Source organism: Chelonoidis abingdonii, chromosome 23 (genome assembly GCF_003597395.2).
Source record: "Chelonoidis abingdonii isolate Lonesome George chromosome 23, CheloAbing_2.0, whole genome shotgun sequence".
NCBI lineage: Eukaryota > Metazoa > Chordata > Testudines > Testudinidae > Chelonoidis > Chelonoidis abingdonii.
The window spans coordinates 1,692,987-1,710,830 of record NC_133791.1 but is presented as its reverse complement, the minus strand read 5'-3'; the positions used below and the strand labels follow the sequence as shown (position 1 = coordinate 1,710,830).

The 17,844-nt window shown below is 50.9% G+C and overlaps 1 protein-coding gene across 1 annotated transcript in view; it reads left to right on the top strand.

Moving 5' to 3' along the window:
- Nucleotides 1-237: 237 nt before the first annotated feature.
- Nucleotides 238-17,844, top strand: part of LOC116815428 (espin) — an 86,737-nt gene continuing 69,130 nt past the window's right edge. Inside the window, exons 1-2 of the mRNA XM_032763838.2 lie at nt 238-531; nt 7,781-7,974. Coding sequence (XP_032619729.1) covers nt 238-531; nt 7,781-7,974 — 488 coding nt within the window. The remainder of the gene's footprint in view (nt 532-7,780; nt 7,975-17,844) is intronic.

The window sequence follows — 17,844 nt, the reverse complement described above, 5'->3', positions numbered from 1 at the left end:
ACCACGGACAGCTCCTCGGGGCGCAGCGCAGGAGGGCCCCCGGGGGCGCAGCGCAGGAGGGATCCCGGGGGCAGGGGACACAGATCTCGCAGTGCCCGGCCGGCAGCTCCTTCCGGGGCTTGCTGTCAGGCCACCTCCCGGGAGCTAAGCGCACTCCGGCGGCTCGGCGCTCCGGGCAGCCCCATGGCGCCCCCGGGCTGGTGAGGGGCCGGCGGCTCCGGCTCCCCCGGCCAGGAGATGGCCCTGGAGCGGGCTCTGCTGGCCGCCCGCCACGGGGACGTGGACACCCTGAAGTCTCTGCAGGCGGAGGGGCTGCTGCAGCCGGGGCTCCGGGACCCGCTGGGCGCCTCGCCCGCTCACCACGCCGCCCGGGCCGGCAAGCTCAACTGCCTGCGCTACCTGGTGGAGGAGGTGGCGCTGCAGGGCAATAGCCGGGCCCGCAACGGGGCCACCCCGGGCCACGACGCGGCGGCCACCGGCAACCTGGCCTGTCTCCAGTGGCTGCTGACCCAGGGAGGCTGCTGCGTTCAGGTGGGCACCGCGCGGCTTCCCTCCCTCGGCTCAGCCCGCTCCCAGCCCTGCCTCCAGGGTGCCTGGGGCCGCCCGCGGGTGTGATGTGTGCCTGGCAGGGCCCAGGACCAGCTCCCCGCCTGCACTGGGATGTGGAATTGCAGGCAAGCAGCTCTCCAGGGCTGGGCAGTGCCCCTCTGGGCGGGCAGCCGCACTGGGTACACCTCACCCAGGGTGTGGGACTGGCCTGGTGCTCCTGGCTGCACCATGGAGCTCTGGGGTGGCCGCAGACAAGGCGAATGTAACAAAAGCTGGATTAAGGGGAGCAGGCTCTCTCCTGCCCTGAGCTTCTGCAGCTGCCCAGGCAGGCAGGGTAGAGACAGAGCCAGCTCCGTGTGTGTGTCTGGACACGGGATTGTTCACCTTTGTCTTTGAGGAATGGGGTCCCCTGTACTGGAGAAGCTGGTTTCCACAAATGCAAGAGGCCTCTGGCAGGACGGTCCCTTGCTGGCTTCCCTGCCCGGCCCCCCGCAATCGGTATAATCAAGTAGCTGTTTCCCCCCGGGCCTGCTGCTGTGTCCACCTGGATGGAACACAGTTAGCTCCCTTGTGTGAGGCCTGGCCTGGAAGCTGACAACTCTCCATGGGTAGGAGAGCAGTGGGCTGAGTTTGGGGCCAGGGCCTCCCACACACAGCCCCTTTGGGGCCTTGGAGAAGTCACTTCCCCTCTCCAGGCCTCCACTTCCTTCCACCTGCCTCCTAGGGTGCCTCTGTGAGCTGCTGCAAAGAAGCCGTTTACACTAGGAGAGTCCCTGGCCTTGGACAGTGGCTGGAAGCCCTGCTGGGCTCTGCCAGGCTGTGTGCCATGTCTGCAGCCCCATGCATTGCTAAGGTGGGAGGATAGGCCTGCTCCTCGGGCCCCACAGGCTGCCCTTCAGTTTGGTGCTGGATTCCAGCCCTGACCTAGACAGAAGGGTGGATGATGTCTGGGTGACGCATCATGTCAAAGATGCTTAATGACTTTGTTTCTGTCTTCACCGAGAAGTCTGAAGGAATCCCTAACATAGTGAGTGCTAATGGGAAGGGGGCAGGTTTAGAAGAGAAAATAAAAAAAGAAAAAGTTAAAAGTCTCTTAGAAAAGTTAGATGCCTGCAAGTCACCAGAGCCTGATGAAATGCATCCTAGAATACTCAAGGAGCTAACAGAGGAGGTATCTGACCTGTAGCTATTATCTTTGGAAAATCATGGGAGATGGGAGAGATTCCAGAAGCCTGGAAAAGGGCAAATATAGTGCCCATCTATAACAAGGGAAATAAAAACAACCCAGGAAACTATAGACCAGTTAGTTTAACTTCTGTGCCAGGGAAGATTGTCACGGAGACACCGGGCGATGCTCTGGAACAGCTTCCCACAAAGCCAGGCAGGACTTTGGGGAGCCTCCTCTCCCTTGAAGCAGACTTGTTCAGGGCAAGAAGCTCACATGTCTTCACCTCCTGGGTCTCTCCATGGAGCATTCAGCATCCTCTGCCCCTCCGTGATGCGCCTTCCCACAGTGAGTCCACCCAGGCAGGGTCCTGGGGAAAGCCACAGGGTCCTGCACCCCCCACTTTGCAGTCAGAACATGACTCTTAGCCAGCCAGTCAAAACAGAGGTTTATTCGACTGACCAGGAACAGGGTCTAAAAACAGAGCTTGTTAGATACAGTGAACCGGCCACCCCTCGGCCAGGGTCCATTCTGGGATTAGCGAGCCAAGACCCCCAGGTCTGCACTTTCACTCCCTCGTCCTAGCAAGCACCAGACTAACAACCCCCCCAGGCCTCCTCCTCTCGCTCAGCTTCCTTTCCCGGGCCAGGAGGTCACCGTGATCCCTTTGTCTCCAGCACCTACAGTTGGCACCTTTGCAGAGGAGGGGGCCCAGGCTATCAGTTGCTAGGAGACAGTGGAGTGCCAGGCATTTAGGTGCACTGACCCTTTGCTCTGTAGCAATCCAACACACCCTTATTGCCACCACCTAGGTATTAGAACTTCCTAGGGACACTGAGACGCACCAACACAGTGTTCAGGAGCAAACATTAAGAACATTCCCAAGTTTGTCACAAAGATAATGGAGGTCAGGTGATTAAGGAAATCACCTGCAACCACTTGGAAGGTGGTAAGGTGATAGGGGGAATCGCCAGCATGGGATTTCGTAAAGAAACAAGTTGTGTCAAACCAATCTGATAGCTTTTCTTTGATAGGATACGAGTTCTTGTGATAAGGGAGAAGCGAGTGATGTGGTATACCTAGATTTTAGTAAGGTTTATAATGGTTCCCAATCCTGCTGGAAAGGTATAACAAGTGGGGTTCCGCAAGGGTCTGTTTTGGGACCTGGCTTGTTCAATATCTTCATCAACGACTTAGATATTGGCATAGAAAGAAAAAAGCCCGCTTATTAAGTTTGCAGATGATACCAAAACGGGAGGATTGCAACTGCTTTGGAGGACAGGGTCATAATTCAAAATGATCTGGACAAATGGAGAAATGGTCTGAGGTAAACCGAAAAAAAAATGAAGTTTAATAAAGACAAATGCAAAGTGCCCACTTAGGAGGAACAATCAGTTTCACATCATACAATGGGAAGAGACTGTCTAGGAAGGAGTATGGCAGAAAGGGATCTAGGGGTTATAGTGGACCACAAGCTAAATATGAGTCAACAGTGTGATGCTGTTGCAAAAAAAGCAAACGTGATTCTGGGATGCATTAACAGGTGTGTTGTGAGCAAGACACGAGAAGTCATTCTTCCGCTCTACCCTGCGCTGGTTAGGCCTCAACTGGAGTATTGTGTCCAGTTCTGGGCACTGCATTTCAAGAAAGATGTGGAGAAATTGGAGAGGGTCCAAGAAGAGTAACAAGAATGATTAAAGGTCTAGAGAACATGACCTATGAAGGAAGGCTGAAAGAATTAGGTTTGTTTAGTCTGGAAAAGAGAAACTGAGAGGGGACATGATAGCAGTTTTCAGGTATCTAAAAGGGTGTCATAAGGAGGTGGGAGGAAACTTGTTCATCTTGGTCTCTAAGGATAGAACAAGAAGCAATGGGCTTAAACTGCAGCAAGGGAGGTTTAGGTTGGACATTAGGAAAAAGTTCCTAACCGTCAGGGTGGTTAAACACTGGAATAAACTGCCTAGGAAAGTTGTGGAATCTCCATCTCTGGAGATATTTAAGAGTAGGTTAGATCAATGTCTATCTGGGATGGTCTAGACAGTATTTGGTCCTGCCATGAGGGCAGGGGACTGGACTCGATGACCTCTCAAGGTCTCTTCCTGTCCTAGAATGTATGAATCATCATCATTTGTATTTCTCAAGGCCCTGGGTCCAGGCAGAGACAACAGTGCAGTGCCGGGGCCAGGAGCTTGCACTCTGAATAGCCAAGGCAGCTAAAGGGTGGAGGGGAAGTGGAAGCACCGAGAGGGAAGGGACCTGGTGCTGAGAACCCCACAGTCCCTCTGAGTGGTGGCTGCACATAGGCATTGCTGAACAGCCTTATCTTCCGCGCCTGCCTGCTCCCTCCCAAGCAGGAATCCTGGTGCTCACTGGTGGTACAGCCTGTCCTGTGGACCCACCGGACTGGTCCTAACAACCAGACGTGACATTTACCAAGCGCTGTTCATCATCTCCGTAGTGCCTTACAAAGAGTCACTCCTCACTCTCCACAAACACCCTCCAATCATTAGTGCAGCAAATTTTACCTTCCTCTTGTCTTGTCTGGGCGTTGTCCAGGAACAGCTTATGAGAGTCGCTGATTTATCTGCTTGCTGAAATTATTGAATTTCTTCCGCCACTAACTCTTGGGCTGCAGGTTCCTGACAACACGATATTAATGATTCACAGTGGCAAATATGGGTGAAATCCTGCCCCTGCTGGACTCACTAGGACTTTAGCCATTGGCTTCACTAGGTCAATAGGGTCAGGGTTTCCCCACAGTTTGCAAAGTGCACATAGCTATGGAGTTCATGTCACTAACCGACAGCGTCAATTTCAAATTGCAATCTTCACCGTTCTTGTTGTGTGGGTTAATTCCGTAAAACAGAACAGAACTAATGCCACTGGCCTGCCCCACAGGGTGCGAGCTGCGAACTGCCTGTTTTACAATCCTGGAATGAGCTGCTATCAGAGCATCAAGGGTTGGTGCTAAGCAGCCGTTTTCGGTGGCCAGTTGTGCTAAGAAAAGTCAGTGCCTCAAATGTTCACAGGAATGGAGCACAGTAAGGCTGCAAGGTGCTTTGCAGCATGAACACATACACATGGGTCAATATCCCTCTCTGCTCATGCCTGGGAAGCTGCTGCAGTAGGGCTGTGCCCTACCCCACAGAGGGAGTCAGTGCCATACTCAGGATTAGAGCTCACCAGTCTCTGACTCCCAGGCCAGTGCTGAACTGTGGCTATGCCCTTTTACTGCTCACAGGACAGGACTCAAGCTCTGTTGTGATCAGCAGTCCCTTCCGGAGGGACCCATGCTTGGAGCCATTAACCTGCACTGCCACTTTCAGGGCGCTTCCCATAGTGCAGGTGTGTCAGGAGAACAGGAGCCTTTGTGCCTGTCTGAAGAGAGGGGACAAATGATCAGTGTTGTGCCTGGGCCACACCCATTGGAAACCCTTTTAACTGCTGTGGGGAGGGATTGGAGAGAGGACGTCCCAGGCTGGCGCAGTGGAAGTTGCAGCTTTGGGAGCTCTGGAAGCCAGATCCACACAGGATTGGTTTCTGCAGCGCAGCCATGATATTCGGAGCCAGCTCCGAACTGTCCCAACGTCCCAGGATGTTTGGATCAGATGCATCGCAGGGACAGTCAGCCTGGACTGGGCCACATACACAGTGAGGCTTGGCTGGGCCAAGGGGTAATGGGTTCTGCCAGCATCCGGTGTGTGATTACTGTGGCTGGGTTACTCAGCTTAAGCTCTGTTCATTACTGTTCTTGTCAGTCATGCAGTCAAAGTTCAGTGATCAGATTAAACGCTGGCCACAAGGCTGAACACAGTATTTCTGTGTGGCCCAGACATTGCTGAACTCCACTGAAACTAACGACAAGCACTCCAGATTCCTACTGCACAGCGTGGCACAGGTCTGGAGGCAGGAAGGCTGAAATGTAAATGGTTTGTGCCTTCGGACAGCACGCTGCATTGTGTCTGAATGGTTCTTACACGTGGTTCTGCAATCGGTGCAGACACTTGAGGGATAAGCTGCTTGCATGATGCAGGTTCAGAGATGAAAACATGTGATGTTCCTGTGACTTAAAAAGCCATCTGGGGGGCAGGGAGAGATGATCAGGCAGGAAGGACTGGGAGGCGGGGAGAGATGATCAGGCTGGAAGTACTCGGGGGCGGGGAGAGATGATCAGGCTTGAAGGACAGGCTCAGCACAATTAGGAGCCATCTTGGATGAATTCCACTTGCTGTTCTACATTGTCATGAGCGCTGGCGACTGCAGTGGAAGTGTGCAGTAACCAAGCGACTGCATGCCAAAGCAGCCAGCACAGCATGATTCTCCTGCTGTGGCCACACAGCACAATGCCAGCTTTCCCTGAGGCAGGCCCAATGGAGAGGTGGAATGCCGTTCCCGTTAAAAGGCAGGTCAGTGCCCAGGAAGAACAATCAGTGAATTGTCCATTCCTGGGCAGAAGTATCTGTTAAGGGGCTGACTGAACATAGACTCCCAAATATGCTTTCAGTTTAAATGTAATAAATTACTGGGTAGGAGATCTTGAGTGTCAGTGGCTTGCATATACATTCCCGTGTAACTCAGAGGTGCTCAGTCTCCAAAAGTCTATATGTTGCTATTTTTTAAATAGCTCCTTCATTTTCACCTGGAGGTACTACAGCATGTGGAAATGAGCCGGCTCATGTCTCAGCATTAATGGCTAAGTGCAGTATTGCCAGCTCCCTACATTCAAGAATCATGAGTCAGGCCCCAGCACTCACGAGGCCAGCTTTAAAATCATGCAATTTTAAAAGAATAATATATGTTGGGTTATTAGTCTTTGTCTTCTGGTTTCTGGCCTTTATGGTGCACTCAGCACACATTCAAGTTTTACTCACCAGCCACATGGGCTAGAAACTTCCTTTTTGTTAATGAAGGCTCAGATCCTCATGTAATCACCTGACTCCAAGAGCTGAGTCTTAAAGTAAAACACCCAGTACCGTGAGACTTGCAATAAAATCACTTGAGCTGGCAATACTGCAAGGTACGCGGTTAGACACAGCAGAGAGAACTTATTTCATCCTTCCTGCTCTTGGATTTTGATGAGATGTAGTTGCCTGTGATCAATATATGAGGGCTTAGGAAAGGACAGGGGTTGTGGTCACATGTGCAGGGAGGAGCTGTAGGTCTGAGGCCAGGCAATCTGAGCATGTGAATATGAAAAAGGTTCTTTATTGCCTAAGTTGTGGATAAGTCACTGTGCATGTGTTACAGGGGCAACATCTCTCCTCTTGAGTATCTTAGTCCCCCTCCTCCCCTTATCCTAGAGTTTGGGGTTCTAGATGCCCTGACAGCATTTCTTGCAAGGTCTTAGCTTGTTGTCGGAGTTTTGTAAGTCTCCCCAAAAGCACTTGGGTTATTGCACTCTGTGAAAAGTCATCAGCTGAGAAGCTGGAAGAATTATGAGGCTCGGATGCTGGGGCAAAGCGAGCATAAGGGTCTCAGCTCGTTAGTAATCATGGAACTTTCAATGCTGACTTTGTCCAACCAAGGCCTTGTTCGCAGAAGTGCACCTCCCCCGCGATAGAGCAGGCCTAGCGTTGGGCACAGATTCAAGGCTCTCTACCTGTCTGCCTCATTTCTTGTTTGAAGTTTCCCAGAAGATGGCTAAGGTCCCAGACCTAGTGTTGTCCTGTGCTCTGATGCCATCTCTCATTCACTGCGAGTAGCTCTTACGCATGCAAATAGACCCAGTGGGCCAAATATTCCAGCCTGGCGGAGCTGGGAAGGGAGAGCAAAGGTCTCCTACCCTGAGGCCCTTCAGAAGCTGCTTTGTGGTTTGTTCCTGTATGGCTCAGAACAGCCCACAGTGATGCTCTGGTGATGGGCTCACAGGACCACAGCCCTGTATACTGATGGCTAAGGGCTCTCTGGGGTTCCTCTGAGTCTGGGAATGTCAGAAGTGCAGTCACATGGTGTTCTGTCTGGAGCAGCACAAAGGGCTGAGGTGGGCGTTCAGAGGGTCTCACAATATCCACTGCAGTGTCACGAGGAGCACATCGTAATAGGAACTGTCTTGTTTCGTTTCTGCAGGACACAGACAATTCTGGTGCCACTATCCTGCATCTCGCCGCCCGCTTTGGTCACCACGAAGTAATAGACTGGCTATTGCGATTTGGAGGCAGCGACCCAATGATAGCCACGGACACAGGAGCGTTACCTGTTCACTATGCTGCAGCCAAAGGAGATTTCCCTTCATTGCGACTTCTCTTAGGCCACTGTCCAAAGTAAGAGAGAATTTTGTTTTTAGGGGATGGATTTGCAGGGAGTTCAGTTGACTGATTTCTGCATGTGTGTTGATTGTGTCTGAATATCCAGAGCAATTATAGCATTTGGTTGTTCTTCAGCTTGTATACAATAGAGGTAACCTGCCTAGAGAGGTTGTGGAATCTCCATCTCTGGAGATATTTAAGAGTAGGTTAGATAAATGTCTATCAGGGATGGTGTAGACAGTATTTGGGCCTGCCATGAGGGCAGGGGACTGGACTCGATGACCTCTTGAGGTCCCTACGAGTCCTAGAGTCTATGAATCTATGAATCTATAAACCCAAGTCTTGGGTTTATGGAGTCCACACAGCTAAAGCTGTAATTGCAGCATTACTAACATTTCTCTAACTTTGCCCTCCCATCCTGTAGCGAAAATTAATGTGTCTGACCTGCTGGCTAGCAATGACTAGATCTTACGGCAAATGTGCAGATTCATATCAAGATTCCCCTTTTTATACATTTATACAATTTTTGGCTAACACATGATACTGCCACTGCACAGTATCTGGGGGGGAGGGGGAGAGAGAACTCAGTGGTCTGAGCATTGGCCTACTAAACTCAGGGATGCGCATTCATTCCTTGAGGGGCCATTTAGGGATCAGGGCAAAAATCTGCCTGGGGATTGGTCCTGCTTTGAGCAGAGGTTGGACTAGATACCTCCTGAAAGTCTATGATTACAGCTAGTTTTATTTTTGTAAACCATGCAAAGGGCTTTCTTACCCCAGGAAAGATTCCTTGGGATCTAATTCTAGAATCAAACTGAATTTTCCTTAGATTGCGAATTCCTCAGTGCCAAGACTCTTTGGAAGGCACCTAAAAGATAGCCGGCATTGCTGAAAATAAATACTAACAGGAACATAGTAGCAAATTTAAATATTAACTTCAGATTCCAAGAATGAGTTTTGGAACTGTTGTGTGAATAATGAATATTCTGCAATACCTGGATTGCTAAATCCATAGGTGCTGATTCTCCACTCCATGGGACCTGGCTGTAGTCGCTTATACCTGTGCAAACTGTGTGTAAAACACCACCAGAGCAGAATCCTTTCTACGGGTGCCAGACAGTGGAGAATCTGGCCCATGGTATCTTGCACTGGTCAATTACATTACAATCCTTTTGTGTCTCTTTAGTTCTTTCATCTACAAGTGGCAGGATACTGTGTAAAGTGCTTGCTGAACTCTATGTGTCATGTCTTCTACCCTAGGGTCCCATCCTGCCAACGCTGGTGCAGGTGAGCGACTCTATTCACAGGACTTCCTTAGTGAGCGAATAAAGTTACTCACCTGCCTAAGTCTTTGCAGCATCTGGCCCTAGTGAGGGAGAAATGCCTCATCTGGCTTGGATACAACGCCACCCAACAAACAGTTGGCACAGAGCCTGCTTTGGCTGCTAAAAGAATTGTTCTCATTTGTAAAACCAGGGCTAGCTAACGACATGACAGCTTTATCACAGTGGGAAGTCAAACGTCCGTTCTTTATTCTCCCAGGAACAAAGGGCAAGAGGCTGGATTTTCACTTTTGATGGAAATATTGCTCCCTGTTGCAGGTGGGGCTGAGGAGGATTTGTTCCATGCACTTTTGGAACTGGGCGATAACACAGTCGCCTTTGTCCAGGCTATAGTTATATAAATAGATTAGGCTGCCCTGCAGGAGAAATAAGGCTGTTCAAATGTGTGGAAAGACAAGCTTCCGCCTTGTTTAAGGAATGTAGGCTTGTGAGAGGGCTGTGGATGTCAAGGCCCCTGTGTGTTTTCAGATGACACATTCTGTGCATGGTGAAATCCGGGGGTACTGGGATACTTTACATTGGTTATTACAGAGTAACGTCAGAATTCCAGGATGTTCTGAAACAAACCAGTTCCTGGGCCAGTGATAGCCAGCACTGCTGGTTATTCCCTAGCATGGCCATTCCATGCTAATGCCTGCTTTCTGGTACTTAGAACTTGCCCAGATCCAAGCTCTCAATCAACCCCCGTGATGTTGTCAGAAATTTGGGGCAAACTGACTGTTGACATGAGTGTGGCTCTGGTGACTTCCAGGCAGCTATGCCCGTGTGTGTGTGTGTGTGTGTGAAACACATCCTTATGTAGAGACAGCAGGAAATGTAGGCAAGCCGTAAATTCCACATAAGCCCTATAACAATGTCCGGACCCAGGACCGGCCCTCGACATTGGGGGTGGAATTTCACCTGTGCTGATAATCTCTGTTCTCTGACTATGAGCCTGTCTCTGGGTTTAATGCTCCCACCTGGTGATTAAAACACTTAGACGTCTGTCCCCAAAATAGCTGCATTCTCTTTGCAGCTGGGAATGGGGTCCCAGCTCTTGACTGGGATCCTGTACAGGTTCCCCCATAGCCTGCTGGATGTGAAGCCAAAATGCTAGAAGGTCAACAAAGAGCAAATATAAAATGATCAGGGGTGAGAAAAGCAGGTCACTCAAACATCGCGGATCTGTGCACCACAGATTACAAAACTTCTAATCGTATTTTCCATGATGGGCAGGAGGACAAGGCTATAAATACTCTGCAGCTCTTTGGTAATTAACGTTCAGTTACACAGGGACTTTTCACAGGAAGGTTCTTAACAAAGTCAAACACACTTTTGACAAAATGGAACAGAATCAAATCCTCAGTAATGACAGCATCCAAAATGCAGCCACCTCTGGGCCCTTAGCAAGTGTCAGCAACCGCCCCCCACCCCCACCCCAACAGCTCCCACTCATGTAGCAGCACTGACTGGAGGTCTGAGAGCACCCACAGGACAGGCTTCCTGGAGGAGGCGGGGCAGGCGTGTCAGCTGTCGCTAGCTGCATTGCTCAAGATGAGGGCCAGGGCAGGAGCAGGATACCCTGGGATGCCCAAGGACACAAATCCCAGCCCTTCCCTATCGCTGGTAGCAAACAGAACTGTCCTTTGCTTGTGAGATGGCTGCACTGGAAATACAGATAGACAGAGACTGTATCTGTTTATTGATAGGCATTTCTGTGGTATTCGGCAGCAGCCTTAACTTTACCCCTGTATCCTCACCACCTTCCACCCATGGGTCTCCATGTGTGTTGGGGAGGGGTCAGGATGACCCTTGTGCCACACTGGACAGGGGCTGCCACATTTGTCAGCAGATGTTTCCCAGCTGATAGGCAGTGCAATGCCCAGGACTTAGACACGGCAGGCAGAGGGACCTGGACTAAGCCTCTCTACCCCTTCAGATTACAGCCCGTAGCTGATGAAAGCAGGGTGCTGGAAGGCTGCCAAGCGAGGCACACAGACACCCCAGCCCTGACGGACAGGCCGGCAGACGTCTCCCGGGTGTTCCAAAGCCCATGGAACCCAGAACTGCCCCCGCCTGCATTTCCCATGGGGATGGAGACAGCTGCTGAAAGGGACCAGTGGAGACTGATGAGACATGAGCTAGAGCAAGGAGAGCTGGCTGGGCAGGCAGTTGCCAGCAGAGCTGGAGGAACATGCCTCCTGCAGGAGCATTTGGAAGGGAAACCCTCCTCCTCTCTGGTTCATTTAAAACCCATCCCGGGAGCCTTCGAAGTGGGGAATTTGCAGGGGAAGGGGGTTGTGTTGTGAAATAGTTTGAAGCCTGACATGGATTTTGGGTGGGGTTGTGAGCAAAAGGCTCCTGCCCCAGCCCTCTGAGAGGCCCAAGTCCAAGCAGGAGAGTCAGCCCCTCAGGGAGTGGGTGGGAAGTGGAAAGTGTAGGGAGCCGTGAGCCTGTTGGCACTGGGGAGCAGCATTGCCTTCTGTTTGGGGGCTGGCTGGGTCTCACCATGTTCAGTGCTGCCCATCTCCCCCTACCCCTCAGCCCTAGAGAACTGGGCCCTCATAATAAAATGCCTGAATGTGAGCTCCTTTTGCTGCCCAAGCTGTATCTTGTGAGGTGGGGGCTTTGATTTCAGTTTCTGGGCTGGTTATATCATTGCAGGCTGGCTGCTTCGGAAGAATCCAGCCTAGGTCCGTGCTGCAGGCTGGATACCAGATCCGGCCCCAGCCCGGCCTGGCCTCTGTTCCTCGCATGGCTGGGGGAAGGACAGGGGTTTCTGCCACAGGCAGACGCATGGACAATAACAAATCCACCCCCCTCCCATCCAGAATTGTCTGTTCTGGGTTTACCCCAAAAGCAGTGGGGCGAGAAGGGGATATTCATGGATAGGAGAGAGAAGCATGGCAGGGCTTTGGCTTCTGAGAGCAGAGGCATGTGTCTGATGATAGCCCCCGAGTTATCGGTTATTCAGGCTGTATGTGAGAATTGAGGCTAGACATGCTCCCCATTTCACAGGGAAAAGACGAATCTGAACATCGTTTGGGTGTCACTCCAGCCCGGCCCTGTGATAGCGGCTGCAGGGGCAGCAGGAAGCCTGGCTTGCTCCATTTTTCCTGCTCTCGCAAGAACGGAGGGAATTCTTCGAGGGCTGTGTAAGAAATAGTTACCACTGGCAGATTTCACAGCTGCTCTCTCAAAGGGACATCGCTCAGCCTCACATGCCCCTGCAGAAGCTTTTGAGAGCTGTGCCCACCTCCTGTAGTGCTCAGGCAGCAGGACCCTTGGGGTGCAGCAGCTGGGGTGGGGCGTAGGGGGGGGGCTCAGAATGCTTGAAACCTTGGGTCTGGGGGTGTGAGGTGTTCACAGCAATAGCTAGGTCAGGAGAGGATTCTGCCTGGCTAGGGGGAGTTTAAATAGCCAGGCTCTATGGAAAGCCAAGATAACAAATGTAAAAATAGCCCACACCCTTTAAATGCCAAACCTCTTCCAAACAGGGCTTCCTGCAGCCAGGTCTAATCTCTGCCTCCTATCAGCCAAGCCCCAGAGCACCCCGTCCCACTGCTCCCAGGCTCTGCCCCTCCTGGAAAGCTGCCTGCTGCCTCCTACCCTGCTAGCTAGCAGAATGCAGTGGCTTTTGAAGAGATGCTTTAAGCTGCTGGAGCCTGGTTGGGGCTCTTCTCCCCAGCAGATTGCTCCAGCAAGCCTGACTATGGAAACTGTGCTCAGCCCCAGGCCTGCCTGCCAGCGTGACAGGAGCATGCTAGACTCCCTTGGGTTTAGCTGCATCTGACTCTGACTCCATTCTGCGTAGCATACCCCTGCTGCGGAAGAATGAAAATCAAAAGCTCCAGTTCAGAGCCATGCTGAGGCCCCTCCAGTGTTTCCATTAGGAAGTGCTGGCAGAGCCACGTCGCCCAAGTCTCACGAGGGGTTTGATAGCATGGGCTTGCTAAGGCCGGTTTTTACATATGCCAGCAGGAAGAACAGAGAACTAATGAGAACAAAGCTTTGCTGGCTTGAAGCTGGCCCGTTAGTTGGTGACAGGTGAGGCAGCTGTTCTAGACCCCTGGGCATTGTCCTCCCGTACATGGATTCCTCTGGCTGTCCTCTGGCCCTGGTGACACACCACTTGGTGTCTGCAGAATCTCATCGCACTGGGTGTGATTGTTACGAAGCAAAAGGAACACAAAGGAATATCAGAAGGTTGGTTAGACAATCACCAGAGCTCGTTACTTGACAGGGCAGAGTCTCTGGACTGTCCTGGGTGGTTTTGCAAGTTTTGCTGTCTATTATATAAATCATGACTCTGTTTGTACAAACAAAGGGAAGGGTCAAAATATTTTTCTCTTTTAAATGAAAAACAAAAAGTGGTTTTAATGTTTCCACCCCACGAATAGGTTATTACAGCTGGAGAGCTTGAAGTTAAGCTCAAAAGGGAATTTATCCCGATTGCTTTCCCATAAACAGCAGCCTTTCTTTTGTGTATATTTTATATCCTTAATTTAAAATCTTAACCAATTATTGTAGTAACCATGGCAATTGCTCAAATGCCCTCACTGCTTTGGGACCAATATGTGTTCAGGTGACAACTTGCACAGAAGAAATACTCCTGGTGCAGACATGGACTGCAAGTTCTTGTGCAATAGCTATGTGCACATTTCCTTGGCTGCACTGAAGTAGCGCCATGCAGAGCAGGTATGTCCTGCAATCCACTGATTTGAGAGCAACACAACAGCAGCTACTGCTAATTCATTGACCTGAATATTCTCCAGATTCCAGCTACAGTCAGCTCCCTTGGGGGCTGGAAATGGGGTCAGCGTGCAAACATATCTGAACGAATAGTGTCCTGACTATGCATGGGAGCATCATAGCAAGCGTGACTTGCACAAACACCCCGTGCTCTTTACTTTTACATACTGTCTCCAGCACAGGAAATCAGACCCTTCCCAGCCGATTAACCCATACAGGTAAATACAAGTCAACTAAGTGGATTACAGGTACCATCTGTGGCTGTGCCGGTGCAGAGCATGGGGAGGCTACATGGTGCAGATTCCAGGTGAAATGCCTGAGCCCAGACAGATGAGAGAGGGAGCTAGGGGACTCCAGGCACAATACCTCGTTAGGAAAAGGACAAGGCAACGCAGATGAGCTGTAAAGAGTCACAGGGTCCATTGGGGCAGGAAGGTTGTTCCAGACCAAACTCACAAACTATAAATGGGAAGCTCAGCAGTGGAGTGGTTGACTATCCATTTAGTGAGACTCCCAGTAAAATCAATCCATGCAAGTGATATGGCAAAAAACCCAGTTATCGGGGGAAAGACTTCACAGCCCCCTGCTCAACTCGCTGAAGGGAAGGAGGGTCCCTGCGTTTTGCTAAGTAGGCTCTTAATTAAGCATGTCTTAGTCACAGCCCTTTTACATTTAATTTTATGCTTCTCCTGCAGTTACTTTTGCTGTGAGCACCTGCTGCCTGTAGGTAAGAAATCCCATTAATTATTTACTCCTGTGCTCATAGGCCCTTCTGCTAACTGCCCGGTGGAAGGCTCCATTACAAGCCTTGAAATTCTATCTCTGGGAGCCGCCACAGCAGCTAACAGGCAGGATGCAGCAGTAACAGTTCAAATGGGGAGGAACGACAGTGGGTTTGTATCTATACTGCAGACAAAACAAAAGCTCTACTGAAAGACCATGAAAGGTTGCAAAGTCAAGCACTCAGAAGCTAGGAAATGCCAGAATTAAGGCTCCTTTTTGCCCTTGAGGTAATCAGTGACTGGTAGTAGTAGAAAGTTTTTATCTTCTCTGTGGACCATTCACAAGAGGACGATGAGCCGTATCATTTGCCAGGCAGCAGAGGAATGTTGGGCCTCAGGAATCCTGGATTCCATTCCATGTTCTGGATAGGAGGGTTCTCTAGTGGCTATAGACCCTTTTCCTCCCTCATTCCCCCACCCCACTCACATACTCCCTGACTCCTGGCGCCTCCAGCTTGTTCCCGTGCCCCACCACCTGGCCTTGTCCCTGCCCCAACCTGCTGCATTCACATCAGATTACTTCTTCCTTCTCCTCCATGTGTCAGAGGTTTTGGGAACTGATTTTTAGAGCTCAGAATCAGGCCAACTTTGGTGGATTTTTACAGGGACGGGCCAGGAGCCTTCCTGAAGACAGGGTAATAGCCTGTGCTCACCCCCTCCCTGCTGCTTTTCAAGCGCCTGCTCTAAAACATAAAGCTCCTCAGCAAAACATCTGTAAGAATTCTTTAACCTTGACCCAATCCCCCTATTTTTCCTTTATTTTGTTTTTCACAGAATCATAGAAGTGCAGGGACCTCGAGAGGTATCTAGTCCAGTTCTCTGTACTCAGGGCAGGACATGGACATGGCTGAACTGATTTTGCTGAAATTTACCCCCAAAAAATCAGCTTGAGGCAGACACCTGCTCTGGAAGATTTCGGTCCAAATGGTTATAGTATGACAAAGTCTAAGCAACTGAAAACAGCCGTTTCTAATGGAAAGTGTTGGGCAAACTAACTAAGCTAACAGAGTGTTAGAACCATTAGGAAGAGCCTAGATAACAAGACAGTAAATATCTCAATGCCATTCTGTAAATCCACGCCGTGAATACTGCCTGCAGTTCTGGTCACTCCATCTCCAAAACGATACATTACAATGGAAAAAGCACAGAGAAGGCCCCAAAGATGACTGAGGGTATGGAACAGCTTCAGCAGGAGGAGAGATTAATAAGACTGGGACTATTCAGCTTGGAAAGGAGACGACTGAGGGAGGATATGGTAGAGGGCTATAAAGTCATGGCTGGTGTGGAGAAAGTGAATGAGGAAGTGTTATTTACCCCTTCACATAACATAAGAACCAGGGGTCACCCAATGACCTTAATAGGCACCAGGTTTAAAATAAACATCAGGAAGTGCTTCTTCACAATGCGCAGCAGCCTCTGGCCAGGGAATGTTGTGAAAGTGTGTGTAAAAGTACAACTTGATTCAGAAACGAACTAGATAAGTCCATGGAGGATAGGTTCTCCGATGGCTATTAGCTGAGCTGGTCAGGTACGCAACCCCACGTGCTGGGTGCCCCTGATGCTACCCTACAACATATGTCCGCAGAACTTATGTCACTCGGAGTGAATAAATCACCCCCGGGAGTGACGTAAGTTACACCGACACAAGTTCTTGTGTGGACAGAGCTTCTCCCACTGACACAGCTTCCACTGCTCATTGGGGATGGATTCATTAAGTCGACGGGAGAGCTGCTGATCGTTCAGAGAAGCACCCAGGCTCTGGGATGTTCTTCTGAATGACTCTTTATGATGTGCCAATTGCTAGCGCGAGTGTGTGGGACTCCCGGCCCCTCCGAGTGTCTGTTGCACCAGCAGATGGGGGCTCTACGGCCAAGCCACCATAGCCTGCAGGCAAGGGCAGCTTTATGAACTGCGGTGCCCGATTCGAATACCCGGCGGTGCTCCAGGGCTTTGGCAGCACTTTGGTGTGTGTGGGGGTCCACTCCGGGTCTTCCGTGGCACCGAAGGACCCCCCACTGCTGAAATGTCACCAAATCCCCAGAGTGGACCCCCCGCCACCGAAATGCCACCAAAGACCCCCGGAGCGGACTGCCGCTGGGTGAGTAAAATCAAAATTAAAAAGGTGCCTAAGGCATGGGGCCCTCTTAGGCGCAGGGCCCAATTTCGGGGAATCAGCCTAAAATCAGCCCTGCTTGCAGGACAATAGTTGGTGGTGGTGGGTCTGGCTTTTCATGTCTCATTTGCCAGGGTTGAGTGAGTTGCTATGGGGGGATGGGCACGAGGCAGCAGGCTGCTGGGCCAGCCCAGAAATGCTGGTTTCATGCTCTTTGCTCCCAGAAAGCCAATCCCTTGGGCTTCTTCAAACTGAGTTACCAGGAGAGTCTCCTTTTGTCGGGATGCTGGTGCCACCTTCCCTCTCTCTCCTGGCACAAGGGGAAGCATTCCCAACAAGCGCTCCCTGGCCCTCTGAGCAATGGCCGGTTTCCAGCACTTGGCATACGTCTGAGCTCAGGTGCCAGAGTGCCTGGGTGCAAGGTGGACCTGATGGCCTCTCTGGCCACACCTGCTGACACAGGTGCCAGTGAACTGTCTGCCCCTGGTATTTCTAAAGAATCCTTCACTGCAGGTGCCTGCTGCTAAGCACAAAGCCAACACATTGAATCCCAAAATGGACTAAAGCTTGCAGCTGCTTCTGCCCCAGACTGCAGTGCTCAGAGCAGGACCAGCCTGATCCCACGCTCTCTCTGCTGTGTTATTTCTGCGCTGGGGAGACGGTATTCTAGGGCTGCTTATTTCAGCAAGCAATAAGACATAAAGACCCCCAGCTTTGCTTTTGGGGCCATTAGCCAGCTCCCACCCACAGGGCCAGCCTGAAGAATGCATTAAACTGTAACGATTAAATGAATTGAATTAGTATTAGCAACAGTAATTTAAGTTATTAATAGGCTGCCGCGCTCCGGCCGAGTTCCGTTAAGTCTCAGGACGTTCGATGGAGCACTCTCGATTTGGGCCTGCTAAGCCTGCGCCTA